The following is a 19,382-nucleotide window of genomic DNA, read 5'->3' on the forward strand; positions in this document are numbered from 1 at the left end:
AGCCTCCTTCTCCACCCACTATGCAGCTGTGGGCCATGCCCTCACTTATCTGATCGTTCCCTAGGCCGTTCCCTCCCTCTTCACCCATTTCTCAGTCTTTCTCACATACCATTACAGCCTGGGAAGTTCCAAGTGCCAAAGAATTGAGGAAAGAATCTGCAGATCAAGTCCCCAACCCCAAAAACTCTTGTTTCAGAGGCACAAAGCCTCTATAAACAGACGGCCCATTTAAATCCCATGGCTGAAGCCAGATAGAGGCCAATTCTGAACCGCCACACTGCAAGGCAATGGGACCCATAAGAATATGTGCATCATGTGCTGAAAGGCTTCTTTTCCTCTGTCCCAATTCCCCATAATAAAGGGGAAGGAGGGAGGGGTGCTAGAGAGCCACCAGTCATCACCCATGAAATTAAGTTGCATCAACACTAGTCTGACAGTGGCTACTTGCAATCCTTTTCTCAGCAGGAAATGGAATCTGGGATGACTAGTATGGAAAACACTTATTTGATGTATTCTGGACCTCCCAAATCAACTGGTGGGAGATTATGTGGAGATGATGCTCCAGGTTAGGGAAGGCCCTTACCACAAAGAACTGCATTGAAGGCAATGTCTCTCCCTCAGGGATTGGTTCTGGAGCAGGCGGTTCAGGAGCTGGGGGCTGTTCAGTCTTAATGGGCCCTGTTACATCCAGCTCCTCGTCTTCTTCATCATCCGTGATCTTGATGTCCAGATCTTCTGTATATTTCTTTCGCTTCACCTGACGGTTCGAACGCCGTTTCTAGGGGCAGGAAAGCCTCATGAGAATTTATCAGGCAACCTACCCCGTCTAGGTTTCCTCCAGAAGGGTCAGACTTCAACCCCCATAATTCCCAGTCAGCATGGCTTTACCACTTTGGCTGAGAATTATGAGAGTTAATCTAATACACCTGAATAGGATCAGGTTGGACAAGGCTGGACTAAGTCAGGATTATTAATGGTGGATATCTGGAATCATGGCAGAAATAAATCTGGAATCACCAGGTCTCCAATACCTGGGTGAAACAGGACCGTCTTTACAGTATTCCACTGGAGTCAGATTTGTTAGCAGCTGGAGATTCTCAGAGTAGGAATGTAGAGAATGTAAACAGGCACACTGTAAATAGCCAGCCAGTTTTCACGAGACAGCGGCCTGCTGACTAGCCTTGAGTCAGACCTTCAGTCTTCGAATCTGCATCTTCACAAGAAGAGGTACTCTTTCTAGCATGTATGTTTCAGGGATTCCCTGGATCCCTCCCCCTAGATAGAGAAACACTGAAGTCTTTTAAAAGACAAAGGCGGGAGTTGGGAACAGAGCCTGAGAAGGGAAACAGGGTATGCCCCACCTCTCCAGCAGCCTCAGAATTAGCTGACTAGAACCTGGAATCTGGAGGGGAAGTCCAGCATTCATTGAGAAGAGGGAAATCTCACACTGGGAAACAGCTATCTTTGAAAGATAGGTAAATAAAGTTTAGCTAGAAATATTGCATAAGATTAATTTTTAATTTGAGCATAGGTGCCTAAGCCTAATGTTTTATATCTGCTATTTATTTTCTCTGTACAAGCTCAGTAATGGTGTGCTTTAGGCAACTTAGAATCTCTTTACAGCTAAGTGACCGCTAAATTAGGAGCAGGCCAGCAAAATCCTGTTGCCTGCCTGGGGCCTTCTATTTTCTTCTTGTCTCTGCAATGGGTTGATCTAATCTTTTCTTCAAACTCTATAGGGACCATAACTTTATTAGGCCAGCTGAATGTTCAAGAAATGGCAGCTAGGGCTATTCAATACTTGACATTTGACCCCCCAAAAGTTATTTTGAAGTAAGTGCAGGCCTGGTAACAGATACAGCTGCTTTAATAAGCTGCCAAAGGTGCTGCATTTACATTCCTGAGCACTTCGAAGTACCTTTTCAGAATCCAATCCAAAGCACCTCAGAATCCTAACCCTGCAAGCTTTCAATTTCTTAAAATTCCTCATCAAGCATAATCTGATCCAAGCCAGGAGAGAAAAGATGAAGGAAGTTTGAGGAAAATAATATGCCTTTTTAAAAAAAATCCCATCTGTACCAGTTACATTCTTAGATGGGAGAAAGGGAGAACATTAGACAAGACAACTAGATACCATCAGCTAAGTGTTCTGTTAGGTCATATTGGAGGTCAAACCTTCCCCCAGACCTTAGAAGAAGAAACAAGCAAACGTTGTTTCACATTTTGGAAGTATAAATTCCAACTGTAAAGTCTTCCATCTAAGAATCATGAATGCTTGTAAAATTTCATTTGGCCTAATATACGTATTGCTTCTACTTTGGATAGTCTCTCCCCTCAGAGCATAAGAGCGCTTTCTATGGGATTTGGAAAATGCCTACATTTTCTGCCACTTTTAAGAGACAGGAGCTGTGTATTCATAACGGAAGAACAGAAGAGGTGTCTCAGTGCTGTGTGACCTTTTAAACACGATGTTCTTCTTTTTTTAAAATTCTCTCCTGCCACCTCTTTGTGTTATTATTCAAAAGATCCAAGAGACACAGTGACCGAACATTTTCTTTGTGCTTTGAATACGCTCACTTCCCGTTTAAAAGTTACAGAAAGGACAAGATTTCATTTTTCTGTTACAGGTGCAGTGAATATACTTCAGTTTTTCAAGCTTGCCTGAAGTAAAGCTATTAAGGAAGAGAGAAGGGTGCAAATTCTCTTATTCATGCTCACCTCCTAGGCCTCAGCAAAGTGACTGGCCTCAAGGAGGCACTTGGTGTCGCAAACCCCAACGCACTCCAGGGCACTTCACTCGGCCTGCTCTGGAGCCGCGAGCCGCGGAAGAGGCTCTCGCACTCTCCTGCCTGGCGAAGGGGTGAGAGGAAGCGGCCGACGCAAAGCAGCGCAACTCTTTTGCCCCACTTGTTAGAAGTGGCACCTGAGTACCTTTGCAAAGCAAGCTCAAAGACCCTTTTCCCTTGAAAAATGGTGGAAACAGCCCTTCGTACAGCTTCAACCCAGCTACCACCCCTGTCCGGGTCACCCTCCGGGCTCACCTGGATGCTGGTCTCCTCCTCCTCACGCGGAGACTGGGCCGGCATCACCTCAGCATCTGAATTGTCCGAAGAAGCGTTACGCTTCCGCTTCTTCCCGACGACCGGTGTGATCGTGCTGGGAAGAACGAGAGAGTCAGGGACGGAAGTGAACGGGACCCCCCTTTGAAAAGGAAGGAAAAAGCGGGCTCCGCTGCCCTTTACCTGGGCTTCCCTCGGCCTTTGCTCTTGCCAGATCCCCCCTGGCCCCTGCCCTTGCGCGGCCGCTCCTCTTTGGGGATGCGCTCGCCCCCGCCCTTCCGGCGCCGCTTCCGCTCTCCCGTCTCCTCGGGGCGAACGCTGGGCAGCTCATCCTCGTTCAGCACCCGGGGGATGTTCTGCTCGCCCCGGGCCCGGGCCCGAGCGATGGCCTCCGCCACAATCCGGTTGGCCTTCTCCTGCTTCTTCTGATGCTCCAGCTTGCGGGATTCGTCCGAGCTGCTCCGCGTTGTCCCGCTGGAGGACGGGAGGGCCGCCACCTCGCTGCTGCTCAGCACTTTCACCACCGAGAGCCCCGAGGAGCTGCCTTGGGACGAGCTGGCCTGCGGAGGGTTGCAGAGTTAGCAGCACTCCTCAGCGAAACATCCCGGTTCCCTCCAGACGCTCGGTTGGCATTGAGAAGATGGCTAGGGACGCAGGCCGTCCCCAAAAGGTGGGAAGCCCTGAGGCCGCCAAAACTGAAGACCTGCAGCCTATTCCATAACTTCAGAAACGCAGTGGGGATGGGAGAAAGAGAAGAGAACCTGTTCCTCCACTAAATTTCTGGGCTGGCTGAAAAGAAGAACACACCCCTTCTTCTCTAGCCAGCAGAGACTGTGGGGAACTAACTACAACAGATTCAAACACTGCAACTGTTGATCAGAGGTTAAGCAAACTAACCTAAAATAATTTTCTGGGTTCCCCCAGGAGCCCATTTGAGTGTCACTGGTCACTTTCTGGCCCTCTGATACAGGTGTTTGGGCTCAAGTGAGTAGAGTCCCCTTTTGGTTCTTTTTATTACAGGTAGTCCTTGCTTAACGACCAGAATTGGGACCAGAATTTTGGTTGCTAAGTGAATCTGATCCAATTTTATGACCTTTTTGCAGAGGCCATTAAGCAAATAACTGCGGGTGTTAAGCGAACCACGTGGTTAAGTGAATCATGCAGTTCCTCATTGGTTTTGCTTGCCAGAAGCCAGCGGAAAGGTAGCAAATCGCGATCGCATGACCATAGGACATTGCAATGGTCATAAAACCGAACCAGTTGCCAAGTGCCCAAATCATGATCATGTGAATACAGGGATGCTGTGACGGTCGTAAGTGTGAGGACCAGTTTCAAGTCATTTTTCAGCACTGTCATAAGTCTGAACCATCACTAAATGAATGGTTGTTAAGCGAGGACTACCTGTAGTGTGTTCAGTCACCATTTGTTAGATAGGTTTTACTGTTACGTGGCTCTTTGTGTTTGTTTTTCACTGCCCAGAATCACAGTTTGAGATGGACAGTCCTATAAATCTGTTAAATAAATAAATAGGCAAGCCACTTTTAGGGATTTGTTACTTTAGGCTAGTAATATTTAAATGGATACCTTCTATTGACATTTATAAGAACAAATAAACTCTAGGAAATCAGTAACATATAAATATGCATTTTATAAACATCTGTATGAACAAAGACCGATTCTGAGAGTACAGAAATACATACAAAGCATTGATTTGTTGCATATTCCTGATGGACAACCAGCATACGTCACAACAGAGTGTGTTTAAGTGTAATTAGCTTGTTGTGCAGTAAGATTTAATATTCTGTTTCCAGTGTATGTCTCATTACATCAGGTCCCTTGGAAAGATCAGTCCACGCACTGGCCTCTTTTGCAGCGAAGGCCGACGCAAACTATTTATTCAGCTTCTCTGCAATTTCATGACCTCTCTTTAGGTCCCCCATCTCACTTGGTCATTTGAGGAAAGAGACCGGACACAAGCCACTGCCTGTGCTCCAATATTTTCTCAGCCATGCACAATAACAAAGGCTATATTCATCTACAGCATTTGCTGCTGTGTAATTAATGCAGGCCTCTTTAAAAGGCGAGGGGCTGAGTTCATAGAGGAGAGGTCAGCGATTGGTTATCGCTGTTCAATCAATCAAGCTTACATGTTAAGAGGCAGGATATTTCTGTTACAGCAGGCAGGAGTAACGAAGAGGAAGGCATTTTTTTTTTTTTTTGCCAGTGCGGGACGTAGGATGTGGACTGGGTACACCAACATAGGATAGTTTATGATTTCTGCACTAAACAGATACAAGCTCGGTACTAACCCACATATACTAAGCTTGCTTTCATTTTGGCAACCTCCATGACTTAACGCCAATCCAAACAAACCTGCATCGTTTCTCCAACAATGCTTTCCGTATCATGTAATTTATGCGGCTTTCGCTGGTCTGGAAAGGGTGATAAAGAACCTCACTGTCTCCATCACTGAAGCAACTTATTCAGCCCCCGCCTGGGCAAGCGCAGCCTTTCAAACCTAACCTTGGTCACCCAGGCTAGCAACTTGCTTTATGTTTTCACAGAACACCCAGGTATCCAGGGAAAAGGATTTTCTGCCCCACCTTTCTCACTGCATGGCCAAAAAACTGGAGAACGGGGCTTAACCCTCCTTCCCAACTTATCGGAGAATAAAGATTTCTGGGGCAAAGCCCTTACCTGTGGCTGCAGCACAACTTTGACAGGGACTGTCACCCTCTGGCCTGACCCTCCGACCACTTGGGCTTGCTGAACTGCTGGTACACTTAAAGGGGCTTGCTGGCCCGAGGCACTGGCTGGAGTCTGCTGCAGCAGCTGGATCTTCTGGGTCCCAGGTTGGCCGCTGGGTTGTTGTTGCTGGCCCGGCTGCTGGACCTGGAGCTGGATGGTCACCACCTTGGCAGGCTGCCCTGGCATCCCTTTGGCCTGGCTTAGGGCAGCCAGCTGATTCCCTTGAAGGACTATCTTGCCCGGCAAGCTGCCCAAAACAACTTGCCGTTGCCCTGGGGCACTCCCTCCAGCCGGGGGTTGCTGGAGAACCAAGGTGATGCGTTTGGACTCCCCCTGAGAGGAAAAAACAGGATGTATGGTCAGTTCGCACAGTCTCTGTGCCTGTGCAGTAAAGATGTGGCCACATTTTTTCTGCATGTATAGAAGGGGAAAAAAAAATACAAGCTGTACCAAGATATTTCCCCACACAATTGGGCTGGGCTGGGCTGGGCTGGGCTGGGAGGAACCTCTGCTGGCTGATTATCTTCTGCTGTAAATTGGGAATGGCTTTCTTCTTAATCCCTGACATTTGTTACCTGGGTTGTTGTTTAATTTTATTGTTTGTTTTTAATTCTTGAACGCCACCCCAAGTCATTTCTATGAGATGGGTAGCCAAAAACACACACACACATACATACTGTATGTATTGCTCCAGAGCCAGAACTGAACAATACTTCTGGCTGCTGCAAATTCCATGTGTATAAAAGTGGGACAGACTATATATATATGCGCGTATGAACACACATATAGACATCCTTTCCTAAAAAAAGCTACCACCAACTCAACAGTAGAACCCAAAGGAACATGAACAGATTTCTTATCCGCTTTGCTAAAACAAAAAGCAAATTTAAAAGCTTTCCCATAGCAAATGCTTTGACTGAGCAGCCCAGCCAGTGAAGCACTGCAACTGGCAGCTCCAGATTGTCACCCTCACACTCTTTGGTCTTGTCTCTCCCTCAGTGACACACTCAGGACTGCAAGGGAAAGTAGGCTGTGGCAGAGGGCTAAGGATCTGAGTGTCTCCAACTGTAAATATGTCCCTGTGCTTGGATACCTGGCATATTAGAAAGGTCTGGGCTTTATCCTCCCTGATGGTCTAGTATTCTAAATGCAATGCATTTATTAAAAAAACAACAACTGTTGGGAAGCATTCAAAGAAGTCAGGCATTTCCTTAGAGCAGTGTTTCTCGACCTCAGCAACTTTTAAGATGTGTGGACTTCAACTCCCAGAATTCCCCAGCCAGCCATGCTGGCTGAGGAATTCTGGGAGTTGAAGTCCACACATCTTAAAAGTTGCTGAGGTCGAGAAACACTGCCTTAGAGCTGTGGCCTGAACTGGCATGGTTCTTTTATTTTTTTTAACGTGATTTTTATTGAGGAAATATTTAACAAGATAAAAGCAATACAAATATTAGAAAAGAAAGAAAGAAAATAAGGAAGAATAGTGAGTAAGAAAGAAAGTAGAAAAAGATTATAAAGAAGCAGCTTCCGATCTTTTTGACATGAGTTATAAATGCATTTGCATTTTACCCTCTCTCCCTAAGGTCACATCATAATTTCTTTCTTCCATAAGCTACCCTTGCTAATCATCAAAGTTTGTTTCTTTTCTTTTTTCAGCAAAAAGTCCATAAGGAGTTTCCAGTCACTAATAAATGTAATAGCTGCTCTTTCTCTAAGCAAACAAGTTAATTTTGCCACCTCTGCTAGTTCCATCACCTTCACCAGCCATTCCTCCGTTGTGGGTATTTCAGAATCTTTCCATTTTTGTTGATATAGTTGCTCACAGCAGTGATCATATATAAAAATGCTCTTCCATGGTTTTTTCTAGTTGTCTGTCTATTAATCCCAGCAAGCAAAGTTCTGGTTTCAGTTGAATCTTAGTCTTTAAAATTCTTTGTATCAGTGTATGTAATTGAACCCATTTTTTTCTGGCTTTTTTACAAGTCCACCAGGCATCATAAAATTACCCTTTGTGTTGCCCACATTTCCAACATAAATTTGAAATATCCTTATACATTGCGGCCAAGTTTTTTGGAGTCATATACCAACAGTACATCATTTTATGGAAATTCTCTCTTAAGTTATAACATAATATGAATTTCAATCTTTTCAACCATGTTTTCCCACTGTTCCAACCATATGTTATGTCCAAAATTCTTAGCCCATTTTATCATACACTCTTTCACTTGTTCATCCTCCATTTCGAATTTCAGCAAGAGTTTATACATTTTGGCAATTACACATTCATCAAATGTACATAATTCAACTTCAGATTCTGTCTGTTGCTCAATGTCCTGTTATTGACCTTGAATCTTTCTCTTAGCTGTGCATATGAAATCCACTGAAAAATAAATCCCTCTGCATCCAACTGCTTTCTTGATTTCATCTTATATTCTCCATGTTCTTGTTCCAACAACTCTTGATAGGGTAACCATTTCTTTTTACCTGCTGTTTCTTTCCTATAAAATGCTTCTTGTGCTGAGACCCATAAAGGCATTTTCAGTCTGGGTTTATATCTATTCCATATTCTCAATATGGCACTTCTGACACAGTGATTTTTAAAATCTACATTAACCTTAACTGTATCGCACCATAAAAAACCATGCCATCTGAACCTCAGATCATGCTCTTTTAATTCTAAAATTATTTTATTTCTCAGAGGACCCCCTGGCATGGTTCTTTTAGATGGATAAAGAAAACCTCAAGTACAACCTGCTACAAAGATTCTTACTGGGCTAAGATGTATGTGTAGACCAACTGCGTATTTCCTATACTAGATTCTATGAGGCTATAATCCTACCTACACTGAGCAGGGAAGAAGTTTTATATTTCTGAGCAGGTAGGACCAGGGTGCACTTTAAAGGTGCACTTTAAGGGATGCAAACATCCCGTATTATATGAAAAGACGACGATCCTGAATATATGATCGCTCTGGAAGATTAGACAGGGGAAAAAACCTCCATTACTGTATTTCCAGTAAATCTCAAATGATCTTCTCATTTAGGGGAAAACTGGGGTTTTCTTTTCCAACCAACATTGCAATTGGAAGGCAGGAAAAGCGAACTAGGGAGATGCCTGAAATCTGTGACCCAAAGAAGAACGAAAAGCGACTTCCCCTGCTTAGCGCTCAGCAGTGTTTCCTCCTAGTCTGCATTTTTTCATTCCCCTGGAAACAACTCTGCCAGCCTTTTCAGTTGGAGGTCCTGGGAAATGACCCAGATAAGGTCCCGTGGGTTCTATCCCCGAGCCATGTCCCACCTGAGCCAAAGGCACCTGCTCAGTTGCTGCACCCACACCTGCAAGAACTAGGTGCTCACCTGTGCTGGAGTAGAGGTCAGGGTCACTGCAGGCTTGAGTGGAGCAGCTCCTGTGTTCCCTCCTGCATGGCTCTTCACGGGCTGCAGGACTAGCTGCTTGACAGGCCGGCCCGGCTGCACTAGGCGGTGGAGTGTAGTGGGAGTCCCGGCTCCAGGGGACACTTTGGTAGCCAGCACTGCGTTGCCTGAGACGATGGAAACCCCGGGCCGCAAGGGGGTGCCTGTCAGTACCTTGGCAAAGGTCACTTTGCCCCCATTGGCTGCCCCTATGGGCTGGGCTTGGATCTGGGCCACGTGGGCACCCGTCATGGAGCTGCCCGCTGGTGCCTTCAGGATGACGATCTTGGGGGCTGGAGGGGGCCCTATAGTTTGCTGCCCCCCGGCAGAGGAAGAGGGTGCAACCGTCGAGGTGTTTGCAGCTGACGAGACTCCCATGAATGGGTTGCCCTGGCTGAGGACCTCCTGATCCTGAGGGGCCTGCAGGAGCCCTGGTTGATCTTGCTGTGGCAGATCAGACACAGACTCTGGCTGCGTATCCGGGAGGGGCAGTCTCTCTGGTTGAGAGGACTCCGGCTGGGGGGCAACCTGCTGTTCTTTGGAGCCCCCTGCCAAGGACTCTAGGGCCCCACCTGGAAGTCCCAAGGCTTCTTCAATGGGGTCTGGAGCACCCTGGTTGAAGCTCTCATCAGTCAATGAGTCCAGGCCAAAGAGGTTAGGATCGTCAAAGAGGTCCATGATGGGGTCAGCCATGGCAGAAGGAAAGAGTCTAGCTCCTGGCTCAGGAAGGGGGTGATGAAGAAGTCCCTTTCCCAACTGCAATTCCTTTATCCAAGGGTCTCAATCAAGCAGGCTCAGCCTCATGAAGGAAGGCGCACACCGTCTAGGGCAGGCTGGAAAAGAGGAAATAATTGGTTAAGAACATAGACCCTCCAGAATTAGGCCAAGGTCTGTCTTATTCCCACCTTTGTTTCCCACAGATGGCTCTGGGTGCCAGCAAGCAAGAGAGGGAGACTTACATCTGTCCTACCTGTTCCTCCTGCAACTAGTCTTTCAAGCCATGCTGTTCCCCAACACTGTTTCTTCCAGATTAGTAGCCCTGGAGACACCTGCTTTCACTGAATATACCCAACCCCATTTTGAAGACATCCAAGGCAGTGGTCACCCCCACGTTCGGCACTCATGAATTACAGCTAAATCATGTGCTGTGTGAAGAAGCATGCTCTTTTGTCTGTTCTAAACCTCATTCCAATCAGCTTCATTGGATTGACCCTGGTCCTATTGTTCAGAAACGGGGAAAATCTGCTCCTTGCTCCATGCCATGCATGATTCTATGCATCTTGACCATGTGGATGCTCAGTGTTATTTGCAACAAAGAACGTACTCTAATTCTAACTCCATCCAGTATTAAACACGCAGTGGTGCTTTTCTATGGACAGCAATATAGGAGAAGCATACCCTAGCCACACCTTTCCAGTACCCACATTTCTATTTTCATGTGTTGAGTCAGCTTTCAATGTGCAGCACATTTTCAATTAAATCAGCACCAGAAATGTGTTTGCCCCTTTGAAAAAGAATTAAATGCTTTATTTTTAAGCTACTAGCTCTGCGTAACAGGAGGAAATAGTTCAGATGTTTAGGAGCCAGCAACAAATTTATGTCTCTGAGTTGAACCAGCAAGTTCACTGCCTTTACTTCCCCACATCCCAAAAGTAAGTCATCGACAGACTGCAGGGAAGGCACATTTAGGAACCTCCTTCATTCCCTGGAGATCAGCCAGTTACATGGCAGAACCCCAGGATGCAAGACAGGAGCCACTTTTTAAGGATTTGCACAGCTACAAATACACAGGAAATAAAAAAAAAAAGAGTAACAACAGCTGTCAGTATATCTGGACTCAATTTAAAATGTTCTTCACATTAACAGTTGTTACTTTTAAAGCCCTAAGTATTCATAGAAACAGAAATGCCTAGCTAACATCAGCTTATCTCAGAAAAGCTAAGCAAGGTTGGATCTGGATAGGAAACCAATCTCAGGCATTTAGGCTAGTCTTGGATGTTCAAAAAGAAGAATTCTGGAAGAATGCAATGGCAAACCACTCTATAGGGTTGCCAAGAAAACTACATGGTAGTTTCTGTGAAATTGCCAGGAGTTGAGCTTGACTTAAGGGACATTTCTTTAACTTATTTATGCAAGGGTTTATATACTACCCTACTTCAAGGGATGCAGGGCTTATCTTTAAGGCCCCAAATGGTCCACTTGGTCTCTAACCTAGTTACTTAAAGGTCATCTTCAGAGAACTTACTCCATAGCCTTGAATAACTACTGGGGAGAGTAGCTTTTTAATAATGGCACTCAAGTTTGGGACAACCCCCTAGAGAGCTTAACCTGGCATTACCCCTGTGGTCTTCTAGGCCCTGGATCAAGGTTATCTGAGTTAATCTATAGCAATAAACTTTGCTTCTGGTGTATTTTGCTTTGATTTATGCCTGCATATATTCTATGCTGTATCTAGAATCACAGAATGGTATTGCTGGAATTACTTCTTGAGGTTGTTTCATGAAAAATGCCCAGAAAATAAAAGCTGACCTCACCAACGGGAAACAAATAACAACAGTTCATAGAAATGCAGATAATTAATTTGAATTATGATCTCAGACATCTCTTACTGGTTATTTTTGTTAAGAGTGCTGGAGGAGTGGCTATGTATTAAATAAGCACAAGGCCTCTGTCATTATAGGAAAAAAAGCCACCAACAATTATGTCAAAGGCTGCATCACACACATTGCCATTTGAAAGCTTGTGACCCTGTTCAACTTAAATTGTGCAGACAAGTTTTCACAGATCAAAGAAGACAATATTCTAAGGAGTCACACCATTATTCATACATCTGTGGCAGCTACCCAAGTAGCTTCTGCTGGGAAAGAATATCAGGATAGACCAAGTCTTGTTCTATCATCTCCACTCAGAACTTTGTACAAGTTGGCTTCCTCTTCTTCGACCAGTATGAAAATGATAGAAGGAATGGAGACCTCCATCCATCCTTAGTAAATATGGAATTTGTGGTTTAAAGCGATGAAGCTTATACATCCAATGAAATACTCATGAAATAAACAGAGCCAGCCTACAGAGAACATTTGATCCATTTTCACCACTCTTCCCCCCAACATAGATGACATCCCTTGTTTTGGTTGCCTGCTTTGGAATGTTTAAAAATAGAAGAGGTGGGCAGATTTATTATTTTAATGTGGCAAGTCTCAATGCAGACTTAGTAGATCACAAGTAGATCACAAGTTATATTTTGCTTGGTAGATCACTAGTCCTCAGAGGCCTGGCCTGAAGCACCAAGTAGTGCTGTTCCCAGCATTCTGGAGGTGGCTCATGCATTTCTAGAAGCATAAATGTCTGGAATAGAAGATACACAAGACTTTCCTGTTCTGGAAATCTCAGATCAGCTCACTGAAAAGGAAAATGGAAGGTTTCAGAGACTAAAACTGACATGTAAAGAAATGTGAATGTTGCGGTTTTACACAGTAGCAAAAATAATGAGTAAAAATGATTTTTTACTTCCCAGTTTCCCTGGAACCCCCTATCCAGTAACTAACCCTGGGCATGGCACCCAACATGAAGTTAAAATAAAGGCCAACTTCATCATGTTATTAAAATCAACAACTTAAATTTGGGAATGGTGCCAACTTCCCATTTGTGAAATTCCAGTAGTGAATGTTAATACTATAAAGTGTGATATTGATTTAATATCAATACTGTTTCCCACCAAAAATCCTGGGAGCTGGACATTTTATTGAATCAGTGCTGAGAATTCTATTATGAATCCCATCTTCAGACTTTGCTTCTTCAAAGAACCAAGAGTGCTCTAATTAATATACAAAGGCCACAAGATCCCAGGTCAAACTGCTGAATATCTGACATAAGTAAGTAGATCATTCCCCATGATCTCTGGCAGGTGTCTATTCTAGTATCTGATGCTATATAATGTGTGAGAACTTCTCCAATAGCTCTAGCACAAAACTACCAACACCAGCTCCTTTGGGCAAACTGGGGTCATTTGATTTATAAACAAGGAGAGAAAAATCTCCAAGTGTATCAAGCTTATTACATTATAAAGCCCAATGGGTATCAGAAAGATCATTCCTTGGGGGCTTTCTCCTGCTAAAGATTAAAGCAAAAACTTCTGAACAATCAGAACAGACCACGACAGACAGCTATGAATGTATTATACTGACTGCCTTTTGTTTAGAAAAAAAGACACATTTTCCAAAAGCCGTATTTTTATAATATAATTAATACTGTCATAACATTCAGAGGTTTTCCTCCTTTTGGGGGGGGGGCTTTTTGTGGCTATCCTGCCCCAACCTGTCTTGTTATTAATTTGTGTAATATTTTCTCAGGTGAGTCATTTAAGCAAAGAAAGGACGAGGAATCCTGCAAGGGATACATACTGCTATTTTTGCAACTGCCAATGTGTTTCTGGAAGATTTTTCAATATCCTCCAATTTATACTTGCAGTATCATTCATAAAATCTGGCCTGCAAAATATGTATACATCAAGAAAAACAGGAGTGCAAGGAAGTCCCCCCCCCATGAGGACATACATAAAGAAGAGATTAATGCCCAATGCAGGGAAGTTTATATCCAACTAAATACAGGTTTGTAGAAATGATGGCCTTGGTTTAACCGTATCCTGACTTATCTAACTTCCATGGACAATTTGGAACATGGAAAGTTAATGAGTCCTGGATTTTAAAAAGTCATGGCCTCTCCTATATACCATCTTTCCACATTCAGAAAATCCGTTAACACGGCAGAAGTATTAAAAACAGTATACTGGTACAGCTCAGAGGCTGAATTTAATTTCTGAATATTTGAACGAGTTCTGGGAGAAAAGATAATATAAATTAATAGCCTTTTCCTTAGGCTTAGATTCAAAATCTACTTTGTTTTCCATTAAAACCACAAGATTCACCAACAGACGCTTGCTGCAAAAATAATGGCTTAGGAAAAACAAATGTAAAGTGTCTCCAGAACTGGAGTACATAAAACTTCCACATACTTAATTTCTGCTGCCTTAGGAGCAAATTCAGGGTTTTTACCACCAATGCTGAACTACTGGGGACTTCCTGGACTATTGCAAATCTATGGGCAGAACTTCATTTACTTTTTCTGCCCGTTGCATTTGAGAATAACAAGAAAGCTCACTCTACTTCCAAAAGTGTTACTCTAAGACAAATTCACTCAGTTAACTCAAAACTGTAAAACTAGTGTCTTTGCAGAGAGAAGGTATTCTTACCGTTGAAGAGTTTGCAAAAAGGTTTTGAAGCAAGGCACAGAAACTTTAGAGGTAAATGCCCACTGATTTTAGAGACAGTTCTTCCTTCAGTTTAGGACAGAACATTTGAGGATGGATCTGCATATTCAAGAAAGTATTCCAGGGGTGAAATATACCTTTTTTTTTTTTTAAAACCAGAACTAGAACCTCTGATTATATTTTTTCCGTAGGCAGATATTAGCCAGGTGTCTGCTCAAAAGCTTTTGTGCCAAATTGCAATTTCTCACTCTTTGGGGTGTGTGTGTGTGTGTGTGTGTTGTACCCCTAACCTCAGGAATGAAACCGACCATAGTAAAAAGGGAAAAGGTGAAAGCACAAGTCCCACATTGGTCACAAGAGGATGTCCATGAAAAAAATCATCTACAAAAGGTGGAAACACTAGCATATCGCCTGGCTAATGCGAAGATCCAATTTAAATTACTCTGCAGGTTACCATTAAATCCCAAGTGATTTCAAGGGAGAGGGTAAGTGGGAGAGGTTTTACCAGAAAGAAACACTATTCCTGGCACTTGTCATCAGAGTGAAAGGCTCTCTTTCGATGATCTTAAGCTAGCCGTGTTGCGTGTGGATGATGGGGGATTTAGTCTAACAGCAGACCAGGGAAGGCTTCTAGTATGGCCAACCCTTGTGGGTCAAAACACTCTCAGCAGGTAAAACGAGTGGGGTCCTTACCTCTCAGGCCAAAGAGTCAGGAACTGACCCCTCCACCCCCCCAGCACTCCTGATCTAGGGATATGAACAGCCTTGCTCAGGAAAACATCCAGATCCCTTCCCAGAGTCTAAAGCATCGCTTGTTGTTTTGCTCCATTCTGCAGCCCATTATGACCCCCCCCCCAGGTTATTTCGAGTGCCTTCTCTATGTCCTTTTTGCTGGCCATCTGCCTAGACATTTGATTTCTGTTGGCTTCCAAACTTCCACTTCCTTAACACTGTCCCGCACCCGGGAAAACCTGTATTTATCTGCATACCCCCCAGCTTTTTCTCTATTCAGCCCCCTTATACCCAGGGCTCTCTACTTCTACTATTCTCATGGCAATGCATGGGGAGGGGGAAGAAGGAGGGTGCATCAATTCCCTCCTCCCCCTTTGGTCCTCCTCTTTCCCCCCTTCTCCTCCTGGTCGTTACTTCACACTACACCTTCTTCCTCTCTACAGCCCCCCTTCCTCTTCCAACCGGCAGCCCGTCACCCTCCCTGCATCCTCCCCACTGGCTCTTCCTCCGGAGCCTCTTTCTTTCCTTCCTTAATCCCCAACCACTCCATGGGGAGCTTCCAAAGGAAGCTGCCTGTCTGGTCCCCCGGGGTGGCTCTTCCACGGGCTGGGCCCCTGTCCTGCTCTCCCCTCTGCGAAGAAGGGAAGAAGGCCGCAGGTACCTCCTTCTCCCCCAAGCCCACCTGCTGTCACCCCCCACCCGCTCCTCTTTCACATCCTTCCCCTTCACCCCGAAATCCGTATGCACCATTCCTTCCCAATGCCTCCACCCAGCGTGCCGGCCGGCTCCGATTCCTACCACCCCAATTCCCTCACTTACCGCCTAGCCCGCCGCTCACAATCTGCGTTTTCCCCCTCCCCCTTCATCTTTTAGCTGGATGCTGCTTCTTTCTCCTCCCGCCTGCCCTCAAGATCTCCCCCAAACCGATCGGGTCCCCGATCCTACCGAGCCTGGATAGCAGCAGCTCCTCCTCCGAACCTCCGGGCGGGCTCCAGCGCCTTCCTTTCCTCCTCCAGCACACAGCACAAGGAGGACGGAAGAAAGAGGCGGAGCTGGGCCCTGGCAGTCCCCCCCCCCCCCAGCTAGCCAGACATAAGCATCTGCCAGCCAGCCAGCCTTCTTCCTGTGCTCCTTTGGGGGGGGGACTTTGCCCCCTCCTCAGTCGCTGCTCCTTTGCATCCTTTCATCTCATTGCATGTCATTTCCCTTAAGCTACACTTGACTTGGCCAAGCACTAAAAGATATACACAAAAGAACAGTACCGAATGAAATGTCAAGGTCCTACATACATACTAATATGCAAGTGTGTTATTGTGCATAGATTTCTCCTCCCCCCCATCAATGCATTCATTCCCTCCTATACCAAGGGGGGGGGGGAGAGGAGAGAATGTCCAATAAGCAAATCCAAGAGGAGAGGATCTCACCCCCAGTGCCAGTTATTTATCTCAAGAGCTCAGCTGTACCACCTCTTTTTTAAAATTCTCATCCATCTGGAACGCATATGCATCCTTGATGCACAATTTGCGGGGTTCAACCCAATAAAAGTTTAAATCAGGTCAGGCTTGATTAGTTAACCTTGGCTAATCTGCCTGTTAAGAAAATAACTACTGAACCTGGAGAGCTCTTTTAGGGGGTTCATTTGTTCTTAGCATCGTCTTTAAATTTCCTACCCAAGGGAAAAAAGAAGAAATTTTTCTAAGTGGGTTCTTGCTAGCCCCCCCTTTTTATAAAGCATTTTTATTAAATCCCTTCTGTATTCCTAACATTAAACTGGAGCACCTTTTTAGCTGACTGAAAATGGTTCTAAGATATTAAACTTAGCCCACATCAGTCTATATCTACATACACACATAAAATATAGACTCCCTTTCTCATACATACGTCTGTCTGCCTACCTACCACTGTCCAGCCAGTTTTGTGTATTGTTTAAGGCAGTGGGCCTAGAAACCGGGAGACTGGGAGTTCTAGCACTCCCTTAAGCGTAAAAGCCTGCTGGGTGACTTTGGGCCAGTCACTCCCTCTCTGTCCTAACAGCTAGGAAACTCGCTGAGACAAGGAACTGGTCTCTAATGTTTATTGCTAGTACATAACAGGAATCCTAACAAACTGAAGAAGCGTGGGAAAAACCCAGACATATAAACCCCAAAGGTTAAGGCGGTCCCGATCTGTGTCTCTTTGAATGGCTGACCAATTCCTCAGTGCTACGCATGCGCTTAACAGTCTGGATGGGAGCCCCCTGCTCGCCATCCTTACTCATGACACTCTCAGTCCAACCCACCTCACAGGCTTGTGGTGGTGGGGAAAATGGGACGTGGGAGCATTATGTACACTGCCTTGAGTCGCACAAAATAAAGGTGGGATATAACTCTAATAATTAAATAAAATCTGCCTGTCATCCATCTCCCCTCTCCCTCTCTTTATCTGTATTGCTTGCTCACTGTCTAACACATGATGGAGCAAAGGGAGTAAACGCGGGGCGGGGAGGGACAGAAAGTTGGGTCCAGGAAGAAGAGTCCGCCTGCCCCCCCGTAAAGGAGAAGGCATGGCAAGAGATCTTTGAGACCCAAGTCCCAGTACCCACTGGGTGACTTTGGGCCAATCATTCTCTCTCTCTCCACCCAAACTACCATATTGGACTGTGGGGAGTACACAGTTGTAAATCAAAATTATTCCACCCCCATTGCAAATCAGGCTGATTGTCAAAATGTGCAGACTTTCAGCTGTTTGCCATGAACAAATCAAACAAAAGCGATTGAAATAGCTCAACACAACGAATGCTTCAAGTGGTGTCCCCAAAGTCAACTGGAAATGCAACGGATCATGACTTCTCCAGTCTCAAAATTACTCAGCCCCCTGAATAGAATCCCGCACAACAGCACACATACAGTATGCAAAATGGGTGTTGTCTCAAGCACACCTGATGCAACTAATCAAGGGCTTCATTAGTGGCACCAGGTGTGCTTGAGCTGGAAGACATGAAATACCTGAACTGGCAAGGGGTTTGTTGAGTGTCACGTTGGACTGCATGTTAGAAATACAGTACGGCTAAGTCAAAAGAATGGTCCAAGAAGGTAAGGGAAGAGATCATTGCCCTTCACAAACAAGGAGCAGGATACAAAAAGATAGCAAGGGCACTGAATGTTCCTAGAGACACTGGGGGAAGCAGAGTTCGCAAGTTCACAGTTAAAGGAACGGTGGTCACACTACCTGGACGGGGCAGGAAAAGGAGGCTGTCAGTGGCTGCAACCAGGTTTCTGAGAAGGCAGGTGGAGAGAAACCCTCGAGTGACTGCAGAAGACCTGCAGCAAGACTTGGTGGCCACAGGCACTGAGGTTTCAGTGAGCACAGCGAGGCGGGTGCTAAACACAGAAGGTTTCCATGCCAGAACTCCAAGACGTACACCACTGCTGACCCAAAAGCACAAGAAAAGTCGGCTCCAATATGCTCAAAATCATCTAAATAAGCCACAGAAGTTTTGGGATTCTGTTCTGTGGAGCGATGAAACAAAACTGGAACTTTTGGGCCCGGTGTATGTCTGGAGGAAGAAGAATGAAGCATACGCTGAAAAGAACACTCTGCCTACACTTAAGCATGGTGGTGGCTCGGTGATGCGCTGGGGCTGCTCTGCATCCTCTGGCACTGGAAACCTGCAGCGTGCGGACGGCAAGATGGATTCAGTGAAGTATCAGGAAATCCTAGGAGAAAACGTCATGCCGTCGGTAAGGAAGCTGAAGCTTGGGCGTCACTGGACCTTCCAACAGGACAATGATCCCAAGCATACCTCAAATTCCTCTAAGGCTTGAATGCAGAAGAAGTCCTAGAAGGGGCCATCACAGTCACCTGACTTGAACCCTATAGAAAATCTCTGGTGGGATCTGAAGGAGGCGGTTGCAGCACGCAAACCCAAGAATATTACTGAACTGGAGGCCCTTGCTCATGAGGAATAGGCTAAGATTCCTCAGGAACGCTGCCAGAAGCTGGTGTCCGGCTATGCATCTCGTTTGTAGCAGGTCATAACAGCAAAAGGGTGCTCTAAGTACTGAAGATGCTTGCCATGAAGGGGTTGAATAATTCTGAGACTGGAGAAGTCACGATAAGTTGCATTTTCAGTTGAATTTGGGGACACCACTTGAAGCATTCATTATATTGAGCTATTTCAATTGC

The 19,382-nt window shown here is 45.3% G+C and overlaps 1 protein-coding gene across 2 annotated transcripts in view; it reads right to left on the bottom strand.

Annotated features, from left to right (window-relative positions):
• The window catches only part of CHD8 (chromodomain helicase DNA binding protein 8), a 56,857-nt gene that overhangs the window by 32,007 nt on the left and 5,468 nt on the right, over positions 1-19,382 (bottom strand). For both annotated transcript variants that reach the window (XM_063301522.1, XM_063301521.1), the window contains exons 2-6: positions 9,164-10,053; positions 5,757-6,140; positions 3,243-3,619; positions 3,042-3,156; positions 584-778 (exon numbers count right to left, since the gene is read on the bottom strand). In XM_063301522.1, coding sequence (XP_063157592.1) covers positions 584-778; positions 3,042-3,156; positions 3,243-3,619; positions 5,757-6,140; positions 9,164-9,913 — 1,821 coding nt within the window. In that variant the 5' untranslated portion in view covers positions 9,914-10,053. The remainder of the gene's footprint in view (positions 1-583; positions 779-3,041; positions 3,157-3,242; positions 3,620-5,756; positions 6,141-9,163; positions 10,054-19,382) is intronic.

This window comes from Candoia aspera, chromosome 4, assembly GCF_035149785.1.
Source record: "Candoia aspera isolate rCanAsp1 chromosome 4, rCanAsp1.hap2, whole genome shotgun sequence".
NCBI lineage: Eukaryota > Metazoa > Chordata > Lepidosauria > Squamata > Boidae > Candoia > Candoia aspera.